Genomic DNA, 12,413 nt, shown 5'->3' on the forward strand with positions numbered 1-12,413 from the left:
TTTAGCTGATCATGTAATACTCAAATATTTCTCAATGCTGTACACCCTTTATACTTTTTCTGAACCCAATTCTAACAGGCAATACTCAAAATTAATGAACAGCTAATCTGAGGAAAGTGTACTAAACTATTTCCTCATTAATAATCTTATGATGAATAGGAACATTTTTATAATTTCCTAGTTATTTTAAATCCATTTATTATGTGAAACAGTTACTGATTAAAATTGTTTATCTGTAATGTCATTCTTGCTTCCCTCATTAATTATACTACAGCTTGTGAAAAGAACACTAAGAAACAAAGGAGCTCAAGATTAATGGATTTATTTTAAAAAGATATTGTTACTAAAAATTATGTAACAAGAATAAATTTAAACTGTAAAAAAAAGTTTTCATATTATATTGAAGCTGTATGATGACAGGCCTATTTTATGAATGGATACCCTGGCTGACTTATACAGCTCAGACAATGATTGTCCCTAAAGGTACATATTAAAGAGAGCTTACTGCACTATTTGATACAGTAAATACATATTTAACTTTAAGACTAGTGTGTTCAATAATATTACAGAAATAGTGTTAGTGCTATATTATAGGTAGAGTAAGGAATAACACTTACAGTTAAGACACTACCTATTAAAAGACCCTGTTTTCAGTTATGACTTATCCTAAAAGACTGCTCACGCTGAAGTTTTCCATAACAGGTGTCTGATTTGTCCACCTTAAACGTTGCTTCAATGGTTTCAATAAAAAGCACCAGTACCTCCATCTTTTGGAGCAGGAAGGGTGGCCTTTGTATCAAGGATATGCCTTCTGTTAACCATGTAAAAATTCACCCAAATATGCCAAAATTATAAACTTTGGAATAAATCTCACATAAAGACTTGCTAGAGTTCGGTAGCTAAATTCTCCAAAGAGTCTGTCTGCACTGAGCATGCTGTATCCCCACAGATTCCTAACACTGACCAAACTGCACCATCCTCACAGAGCAAGCTCCACCCTAGGTTGCAGGGGTAAAGTTGGCCTTTTTGACACAGCTCCTCATGCGAGATGCTGCCAGGCACAAGAACTGAGAGTGAGGGGATAGTCTCTCCTGTGCTATCAATGCCCCCCTCTTCCCTCCTCCTCCTCCTTCCCAGCACCAGCTGAGGAGGAGGAGAAGGAGCAAACAACCACATTGCAATGCAGAAGGGTGAGGACAGGAACAGGAGTTGGGGTGACATAAGCAAGATCAGAGAAGGTCTAAAAACAGTAAAAAGGGGAAGGTCAGGAACAGGAAGGACGACAAGAGCAGGGTCTAAAACCACTAGAGAACACTCCCCTAGAAAACCTAAAATTGAACCCAATACTCCTCAAGCCTCAATATTCCTCTACTGTCTAACAAATAACTGTGAAACTCACTGGCAAAATGTGTCTCCATCCCCCTTTTGTGGCAGGTTTAGAAAAGAGAACAGCCTTCTATTGCTACCAGCTATTCCATTAGCTCAAGTGACAGATGAGCCATGCTGCAGATCTAAAGATCCCAACCCTGCTAATGACCCATGTGTGGGTCAGAATGGTTCTACAGGATGTAGTTATAAGAGGTTAGGAAGTTACATCAGTATGAAATAAGAATCACAATATCTGTTTACAATGAAAGCTATTTACTTGTAATCACTCATCTCCTTTGCACTGTCACTATGAAAAGACAGCACAATCTGGTTCTCAGGAGAACCTGAAGATATAAACTGATAGGAAAGTCAGAAATTTGCAGCAAATTATAGTTGCAAAATTATATAACCAGTTTATTTCCTCTGTTCTGGGGGGCAGAAGAAAGACCTGGATTTAGAGGAAAAAAAGTTTAAGATTATTACTTTTATATATCAGGAGCCAGAAGTTCCTAAACAGACTTTAGAATCTGCACTTAGTGTTTTAATGCTGTAAATAAATACCTTGTTGCATTTGTTCCAGGATTTCTCTAGATTAAATATGCTTTATTAATCTTTTCCATATTAAAAATAGTTGTTTGAGAATTTATGAATGGAAATAAAAAACCTGAAGAATGCATTTTTAGTGTGCTTTTATTTTAGAGAGGTATTTGGTACAGTACCTTAACGACACTGGCTTCAGATATAAGTGTGCTTGGATCCACTACCTCCACAACAACTTCTGGAATTACAGCCTTCTTCATGCAGGACATGTTGAAGCCATACACATCATCCCAGAAAGCTAGTCTATCTGCTTGTCTATTCTTATCACCTATAGCCACCAGGCTAATGGTGCAGATGTCTGGATAGACTGTAACAAACAGAAAGGACTAGAGGTGAAAAAAGAATGACAATTCAGATGCTCATTTAAGTTTTATAAATGAACAACAAAAAAAAAGGAACTGATTTTAGTGCTTGGCTGAAGTCCTTTTAGCAACAGAATATGGATAGGCTAGACCAGGGGCTCTCAACCTTTCCTGACTACTGTACCCCTTTCAGGAGTCTGATGTGTCTTGCGTACCCCTAAGTTACACCTCACTTAGGAACTACTTGCTTACAAAATCAGACATAAAAAATACATAAGTGTCACAGCACACTATTGCTGAAAAATTGCTTATTTTCTGATTGTTACCACATAATAATAAAATTAATCAGTTGGAATATAAATATTGTACTTATATTTCAATGATCGTATATCGAGCAGTATAAACAAGTCATTGCCTGTATGAAGTTTGCCCCACACTACCTTGGCAACATGCCTCAAAAGAAGATACCTCTATGGTTGAGCCATGTTGCCAGGATATGGAGGCGAAACATTCCATGGAGAATGCCTTGGACCATAGGTCATTCTTCAGCTTTTATGCTGAAACTACCCATTAGTGAGTATACCAAAGCCTGAAAATTTACCAGGCAGCTACTAGCCAAAGGCCTTTAGGAAAGCTGAAGAAAGCCTACTAGCAATGTCAAAGGGCAAATCCCTCATGAAACGTCCTCCACCAGAAAGGGGAAGAATGACGTGATGCCTATTGCAGTGATGCCTACTGCAGCGTTGTCTGTCTTTTATATCAGCTTCTGGCTCATAGATGTTTGATGGCATTTTTAAGAAATACCTTCTGGCTGCTGGAAAGGAGGAGTTCTCTCCTCCTTCTTCCTATCTTCAAGGATTCTCTTTCCTATGCACACTACATTTGGGACTCTACCACTCCCCAGCTTCCATTTGTGATTGCTCCTTTCCCACGAATAGGACCAGCACCTGTCTCTGCTTATTGCTTTTTCAAACAGCAGACTGACACTCTTCTTTAACAGTTCACCAGTTTCACTGTGGGAGGGCATGGACCAGCATTCACATCGCACTTCCTGCCAGCACCCGCCCCAAGCTGGAAAAGCCAATGATCCAACCAGTGGACTGCATCTGATGATGAGTCCTGGTCTTGTGCCACTTGAAGCACACTGCACATATGCTAAGAAGTGAAACTGGTCCTGTGGCAATTTCACTCAGTTGTTGACTGGAAAAGTTGTGAATTGCAGTAGCACTGGATATCACAGTCTGCAGTCTCTGGAGAACAGCACTCCATCAGCCGGAAGGTTATCCTCACATTGGAATTAAGTTAAAATAGCACCTTACCTGTTGCAGAATAGATGGCTAGGATTCTCCCCACAGGGAAGTTTCCTACTTGCCACAAGTGAGATGTTAAACCTTTACTGGAGGATTTATCATTAATAAATACTCAGACATTTTTTTTTATCTAAATATAAGTAGTAAACACATTGCAGGGCACTTTACCATTTTAATGTTTTTACAGAGAAGTGCGGCAAAAGGTAATAAAAATCAAACTAGGTTTCTCTTTTCTTTTCCAACATCTGGTTAACCGTAAAATTGATTCTTCTTCAATACTTGAAATTTTGACTTTATGAGAATGAGCATGATGGAATCAGTGAGAGGCAGGGGATGTATAGGAAGACAAATATACAAAGATTATATAATTTTTCTTTTTAATACACTGAAGAGAGAAAATAGTAGGATTATGGAATCTCAGGGTTGGAAGTGACTTCAGGAGGTCATCTAGTCCAACTCCCTGCTCAAAGCAAGACCAATCATCAGACAGACATCCCTAAGTGGCCCCCTCAAGGATTGAACTCACAACCCTGGGTTTAGTAGGCCAATGCTCAAACCACTGAGAGCTATCCCTCCCCCTGAATAATTTGTCACCCCAGATGGGACTTGACCCCACAATCCCTGGCTTAGAAAGCCAATGCCTTATCCATTAGGTGACTGAAGCGCAATAGTAAACTGAAAAGTACTTCTGTGTAACAAAAGCACGTTTATTCCAAAGGAAGTCCTCCTTAGTTTAACCAACCAACCAAACAGAAAGGCATCTTTGCTAAAAAAGCCACTCTCTTTCATACAAAATATTCAGTAAGAAAGCATCATCGTTGACAATTGCAAAAAGTTCTACATAAATAAGCAAGCACGTTGTAATAGTCTTAACATATTTCTGGCTAGCTCTTTTAAATAGCCTTAATTAAGAACACTCCACTGATCAGAAGACTATCATGCCCACTCTACAGATGAGGAAACTGAAGCAAAGTTATTGACTTTTTCCAAGACAGGGCTCTGATTAACTCACCAGGAAAAGGCAACATGATGAGAGCTCAAAGGGCAGCAGTCCAACATGTACTGTTTGCAACAAATCAGTTGCTTTCCACACACCTGACAGCTGTCACACAAAACCAGCATCTGGCTTGTGAGTGGTTTCCTGGAGCAAGTGACAAGGGGCTGCAGTTTCTCAATGCTCCCCTATTACTGGTCTGTGCCAGAGAGCCTTGCAAACTGCATTTTGTTAATTTTTGCCTCCCAGCATTCCAAGCCGCCTCTTGGATCACAAGGGACACCCCAATGAGAATGCAGACTATGTAATAACTAATTCACGAAGCAAGCAAAATGTCCTGAATGTTACTGTTGCTCCATGAATTGGCTAATAAAGTTTGCAGGAAGGGTTCCAAAACAATTAGGAATTTCGCGTCCAGGGCCAGTAGAGGAAGGGAATATTATGATGGTACTCTCAAAATTGTGTGTGTTGGTCAGATCTTGCAGATCTTCGCAATAGCGTGGCACAGTATATAAGGACACGCTAGCAAGCAAGTGGCACTAGGATTGTAGTGTATGAGGGAGGAAATGACAACCTGCAATAGGTATGTAATACAGTAACTCCTTGCTTAACATTGTAGTTATGTTCCTGAAAAATGCAACTTTAAGCGAAACCATGTCAAGTGAATCCAATTTCCCCATAAGAATTAGTGTAAATGGTGGGGGGAGGTTAGGTTCCAGGGAAATTTTTTTCACCAGACAAGACACACACAGTATAAGTTTTAAACAAAATTTAATACTGGTACACAGCAATGACGACTCTGAAGCTTGGTTGAGGTGGTAAAGTCAAGAGGGTGGGATATTTCTCAGGGAATGCCTTAATGCTAAATGACGAACAAGCAGTTGGCTGAGCCCTCAAGGGTTAAACACATCGTTGTTAATGTAGCCTCACACTCTACAAGGCAGCACAAATGGAGGGAGGACAGACAGAGACAGAGACACACAACTTGTGTGTGAGAGAGGTGCATTGCTCCTTTAAGTCCCTGACCCCACTCTAAGTACATTGCCTTTGTAAGGAGAGGGATACTTCAGTGGTTTGAGCATTGGCCTGCTAAACCGAGAGTTGTGAGTTCAATCCTTGAGGGGGTAAAAATCAGTACTTGGTCCTGCTAGTGAAGGCAGGGGGCTGGACTCAATGGCATTTTGAGGTCCCTTCCAGTTCTAGGAGATAAGTATATCTCCAATTATTAAGTATTTATTAAACAGATCAGCAAGCTGAGACAGCAGCTGCTGCTAGGAAGCTCCCTCTCTCCTGAGCTCCCTCATGTGTCCTCTATGGAAGATGGGGTAAGCGGGATGCAGGAACAGGGGGACACCCTGACATTAGCCCCCACTCTGCACAGCAAGCAGGAGGCTCTGAGGAACAGCTCCAAGGCAGAGGACACGAGCAGTACATAGCAATGGGCGGGAGGGACAGCTGAACTGCTGGCAACTGATAGCCTGCTGGGCGGCTACCACACAGGGAACTCAGGTGAACAGTGAGCTGATAGGAGGGCTGTCGGTCCGCCCTGGTTCCAAGCCCCCACCAGCTAGCTGCAACAGGCTGCTCTTGTTGCAAGCAGTGGACAAGGCGGGTGGCTGCCAAACAACGTTATAAGGGAGCATTGCGCAACTTTAAACGAGCATGTTCTCTAACTGATCAGCAACAAGACAACATTAACCAGGATGACTTTAAGTAAGGAGTTACTGTACTACCATGATCAGGTCCATAGTTCTGAGCCATTGTGTCAACAGGAGATGATTTGTCTTGTATGTTAAGCCTGAAATAATATAGGTTTGCCATCCAATTGCTTTAAAATTACTTCCACTGTGTGCCAAACTCCTAAATCAGCTGCAAAACTTCTGATTGATTAGACTAGAGTAAGCTCTAAACAGCAATTGGAGGGTAAACACTAAGTGCCCAAATGTAATCTTTAGTTTATCAACAAAACATGAATTAACAAGCCCTGTAAATAGAGTTAAACAAGACACTGTGCCACAGCCAGGACACATGGGCAAAGGACCATAACACACGTGCCACTGTTTGTAGAACTATTTGCCTTTGTATAATATTGTTCAGACCATAAATAGCAGGAACAGGTACAGCTATGCTTAAATTGTTTTTAATCTTATCCTGCAAATGAGATTTTAACAATTTTATGCAACAACGCAAGACTTATATTCTTACATTTGATAACATGACTTCACATACCCTTATAAAGGGACCTAAATGGATGTTTGACTTTCAAAATTATCTGTAATAATTACAAATCCAATGGTGGCTATGAATTTATACCATGCTCATCACCATGGTATCTGAGTCCTTTACAAAACTAAGAGCTTTTGCCAGAGATGTAAACATTGACTCTGATACTTAGGAACTTGTGTCATTTGGATGATCTATCAGTTAAAGTCTCTCCTTTCACCCCATTTATCCCATGATTTATAGGACAGTAGGTCTGTAAATATTTAAAATAAGTGGCTTTAATCATATTGGTCAGTTTCACTCCCCATCCTCCTCCTTGTTTCTAAAAATTAAACCCTCTCCAGTCCACCTTTGTCTGACCGACTCTTAACATTTTCCCATCCAATCCTGACATGTCTGTAATTTAGTTTTCTCTGACTGAGGCTATAATTGAATACTTATTTCATCTCATAGGTGAAATTAACAAAATGCTGATTGGACAGAAGCACTCAGCAGCCAGCTCACAAATTCATAGCTTTGACATCTGTGTCCTTCTCGACTCACTGCCCAGAAATCATTTGTCACTGGTAACAGCTCACGTGGTGAACAGAGTAAGATGGGAAATCCTTTATCCCTTAGTAATGCCTCACAAATTTCAGGACATTAAAGGGTAAGACTATAAACCTCAGGGTATATAGAAATAATTCCAAGTGAACAATAATGTGATCTAGTCATGAACAAGCAAACATGACACTCTCCTCCCCACCCCCCATGAAGATTGTGTACCTAGCCCACTCACAATCACTTTGTATTTCATCCAAATATACGGGAAAACACATGCCTAATCAAAAAAAAGAAAGTTATGTATAAAGAACAGATAGGCATTGTGTAACAAGAAATTTTCATTCCCAGATAAAGGTATCATGTTCTATACACACTGAGACACCCTCGCATCCCAATATTCACCACTGTCATGTAATTAGGATATTTGTACAAAGTATGCCTCATGAGACTAAAAGTCTTGATCTGCTAGACATTAATATCTCGTTGGACTGTATGTGTATTGTCGTATGTGAAGTTATGAAGTTTGGCTATGTATGTGTTACTGAAACATGTTGCAAAGTTGAAAGGCTGCTTGTGGGGGTTTTCAGGTATAACAGTAAAAAGGCCAAACAATATTGGCTTATTGAGGAAATGCACACAAGCACAAGGATTACCCCAGGAACTGTGTATAATAAAGAAACCTCTCAGAGATAGTACTACATAATGAGAACTCTTTGACCCAGGTCACAGCAGAAGAGCTTTCCAGCAAGGAAAATATAAAAGGGAGAAAATGACATCATGATAGGACCTCACTCTCCGTACAACACCACACCTGGAAACACCCGAGGAATAAAGACTGAATGGGGGAAGTGATGGTCCCAGGCTAAAGCGATTTCTAGCCTGTGTATGAAAACCTGGAAAATCTACGCTGAAAAGCCAACGCACCTTGTGCCTTAAGAATCTGCCAGCCTGTTTATCACTCCGGGTGAGAATTTGCTATCCATATTGTACCTATCTAGTGTGTTAAGCTCAGTTTGCGGTTTTGTTAAGTAATCTGCTTTGATCCGTTTGCTATCACTTATAATGGCTTAACATCTATCTTTTGTAGTTATCAACTTTTGTTTTGTTTTTGTCTAAAACTAATGTGTGGAAAGCATAACTTGAGGCAGAATGCTATATATATTCCTCTCCACATTGAGCAAATTTTACAGGCTTGCGCTGTACAGTTCTCTGGGCAGTGCAAGACAGTGTAATTTTGGGTTTATGCTCCAGAGGGGTGTGCATGCCTTAAGAATTTAGCTGAGCCTTCCCATGCAGAGCTCATCTCAGCAAATGTGTGTAGCTGCAGATGAGTGTGTCCCTACCTGTATGTTTGCTGGTGAGGACTTCAGGGCCTGTTACAGCAGTACAGTGTAAATGGAACCCAGGCTGGTGGGTCAGGCAGGCTCAGTGGTACCCCAGTTCCAGGTGGCACCCCGAGGGGAACCAGTCACACACATCAACCCAGATATTTTGGGGAGCTAGTCAAGTAAGTTGGGGCAGCTAGTATCTAATTGATAAAGCATAAAACTGGAGATCTAGAATCCATTCCAGGTTCAGCCTGACTTACTGAAAAAACTATAGACAGGTCACAACCTCTTTCGAAGTCAGGGAATTTGACAAAATAGAGACCCTAATACTTATCCACCTTGTAAAGTGGTTAGAGATCCAAGAATAAAATGTGTTCCAAAGTTCAAGACCTTAATATTGTACCTCTAGCTGAAGGCTGGCTAGAAAGATTCATCCTACAACTGATTTATACTTTTAGCTGTCTGGGTTTGGAAGTGTCTTTAGTTCTACTGCTACTCACATGTACTGAAGAAATGACCTTTTTGTGCTATGGAGAGTAGGGATCTTTTGGTGCCTGAACCCCACCTGCTGGCTGATTTATGGGGTGACATTGGTCTGTCTCAAAGGCATCCTATTCACCTTCCATACCAGCTGGCAGAAGAGCAGTGATTATCAATGCCTAAAGGAAAAAGTATTCTATTTAAAATCTAACTAAATGAGCTGGACAGACAGTGGTTGAATAATATGGAATCATTCTGAGGACAACAAGAGAATTCCTAGCACTGCTGCTGAACCAGCACGTTCTGTCCCTTGAGGAAACTGAGGAAGGCTCAGATTTCTAACAATCCTTCCAGCAGTGCGGATGGAGAGCAACATATCACCTCCCTTTTTCAACATTGATAGTATGCTAGGTTAAACGGGAGGTCAAAGATTTCTTGGTGTTCTAAGATGTGCTTGGAGCAATCGGGGAAAAAAGCATTGCTAAATGCCACTGTTACATTACAAAATGTCAAAAATCTTTAATATACCTACATTACGTATTTCAGGACAAGGAATACCTATTAATAGGTATCTGTGGGAAGCGTAACAATTGGATCTCAATTCTGAATGGAGTTTCTGTGCACTATCGGAAAAGAATTAAACTGGAGCAACATTACATATTATTACATTTCTTTAACCCAGGAATATTAATTTTCTGTTCGCCTGTGTAATCTTCAGCTTTATAACTGAATTCCACACATCTCCACAAGAGTGCCTTTTTTCACTGCTGCGCCTCTAATCGCATGATAGCACATTGCAATCAAACAGTGCACTGCAGTAAGTGCTGTTACAAAGTCATTAATCCAGTCATTAAATCAGCATAGTGAAACTGAATACAGGCATGGTTAGTACAACATGAAAAAAACAGTGTGAACAGCTGCAATAGAAAAGATCACAATGAAATCTATGAGAGGTAAAAATTTACATTAATAAAACGTATAGAAATGCATAGTCTAGACAACAGTATCACAGGAAGAGTATGAAATATTTTAAAGACTTATTCATAGCACCCATTTTATTACTATCAAAACCACATAAATTGTGCAAATTACTCTATCCAACCCACTTCTGTCTCTTCTGTTCTAGAAAAAGCACACCTTCCCTGGGATAAACATGTATGTGTAAAAAACCATGAAACAGTGCCACATTTATAATCCCTGGTTTTTTCATAATGCTTTCTGTCCCTGTGAAAGTCTCTATATGTGCCAAGTATATTAACTACTTACCTTAAGACCCAATTTTCCCACCACCGTTTCTCTAATTTAGTGCTATAATGCTTGTACTCTGGCTTACGCCCAAAAATTAATCCCAACACTTTCAAACTTAATACACAAAATTTGGTTTGCATCTCTTATTTGTTATCTTTGCGGCTCCTTTCTTTTCCCCTTTTAAGTCAGTTACCCCTATTTCCTGTCTAAGTGCCTTAGCATATGGAGTACAGTAACTACTCGCTTAGCTCTGCAGTTATGTTCCTGAAAAATGCAACTTTAAGCGAAACTTTATTACACAAATCCAATTTCCCCATAAGAATTAATGTAAATGTGGGGGTTAGGTTCCAGGGAAATTTTTTCACCAGACAAAAGACTATATATATAGTGTACACACACACACACACACACACAATAAGTTTTAAACAATTTAATACTGTACACAGCGATGATGATTGTGAAGCTTGGTTGAGGTGGTGAAGTCAGAGAGTGGGATATTTCCCAGGGAATGCCTTACTGCTAAATGATGAACTGGAAGAGCTGAGTCCCTCAAGGGTCCATTTCTTCTTCTGCCCCTTACCCAAATATCCAAACCTTCCTCTCTGTACAGACAACTGAGACTCTTGCCCATGCCCTAAGCATTGACCATCTTCATTAATGGATCACTGAGGCCAAAACTTAGCAAAATTGATTTTAAAAAAAAAGATTGTGCATTCATATGAATAAAAAGAATATCCAGTGCTATAATAGTCAAGGCTAACAAATTTGGAAGAGATAAAACCTCATACTTCAGGGTTTAAGCCAATCTTTGAAAACAAGGGAGTAGGAGGAGACCTAAAATGCAAGGTAGATTATCCCACACCTCTTTAATGCAATTTCTTACACCGTCCTCTGAAACATCTGATCCTTGTCACCGTCAGCCATAGGATATTGGACTGATCACAGGTCTGATCCATATGTTAATTCCTATGTCCTTACTACAACTTGTGGATAGTGGGGAAGTTGAAGACTACATTACCCATCTCCATTTCATTCAAAAAAATAGCCTTCCATAATTTCCATGCCCACTCCAACCGTGTCAGTTCTCCTTTACTTGAACCCCTCCCTTCATTTCCCCTTGCTTTCCAATCAGATGCAGGCTTCTCTTCTTCAAGGCCCCCTCAATACAACATCCTGGACTACTTCTGAGACCAAGCCCCTTATCACATCCCTATACTTGTGCTCCATCACCAACTATAACAGTCTTGATACACAATTAATCTCCTCTCCCGCCACCATGATCATTTTCATGCCGTTCTCCCTATACCAGCTTGTCAAGCCACCCCTGCTTTCAAACACCTCCCTGAATACTTCCATATGCTTCATTGTTCACAAGTAAAGAAAAAGAACACCATTATGAAGCCTTTAATTTTGTTGACTCTGTACTGATGAGGCAATAGACCAATCATCATCATTATAGGCAGCTTAGTTTTATATTGGACAGCTGTCTGAGATCACCAACACTAAAAACCTTTTTGACTCTGTATAATACATTGGTTCTTGCCTCTCAAAAAAACTGTTACTACATTGTCGAACAGGTGATGGATCATCACTAGTATATAAATAACCACAATTACCCATCTACAATTGTAGCACTAACAACATAACAGATTCAAAGTTTATTTAATCTAAGATAATATACGGTATCACTCAAAGAGAGACCCAGGGTTCCTGAAATACTGAAAGCCCATCTGGTAACTGACCTGCACTTTTCCCTAGTTAGGCACAATTTTAAATAAGCCACTTAACTGTGCATGTAACTAGTTTGTGAAGAAGCGACCACCTAATGGCCCCATTTTCTATTAGAAAAGCAAAATTGGGAATATTAAAAATCCCCAAAATTAATTTTGATAATAGGATTGAAAGCAGTCAGAAAAATTAACTAGCATCCTGGGAATGAATATATATTAAAAAAAAAAAAAAATTCCCCTCACCCCTATGGGTGGTATGTGTCTTCCTCAACCTCGGGTCCTCTACC

The 12,413-nt window shown here is 40.0% G+C and overlaps 1 protein-coding gene across 1 annotated transcript in view; it reads right to left on the reverse strand.

The window, feature by feature from the left end:
- Positions 1 to 12,413, reverse strand: part of PRMT3 (protein arginine methyltransferase 3) — a 108,732-nt gene that overhangs the window by 38,158 nt on the left and 58,161 nt on the right. Inside the window, exon 12 of the mRNA XM_032794571.2 lies at positions 2,088 to 2,275. Coding sequence (XP_032650462.1) covers positions 2,088 to 2,275 — 188 coding nt within the window. The remainder of the gene's footprint in view (positions 1 to 2,087; positions 2,276 to 12,413) is intronic.

The sequence above is a fragment of the Chelonoidis abingdonii genome, chromosome 4 (assembly GCF_003597395.2).
Source record: "Chelonoidis abingdonii isolate Lonesome George chromosome 4, CheloAbing_2.0, whole genome shotgun sequence".
NCBI lineage: Eukaryota > Metazoa > Chordata > Testudines > Testudinidae > Chelonoidis > Chelonoidis abingdonii.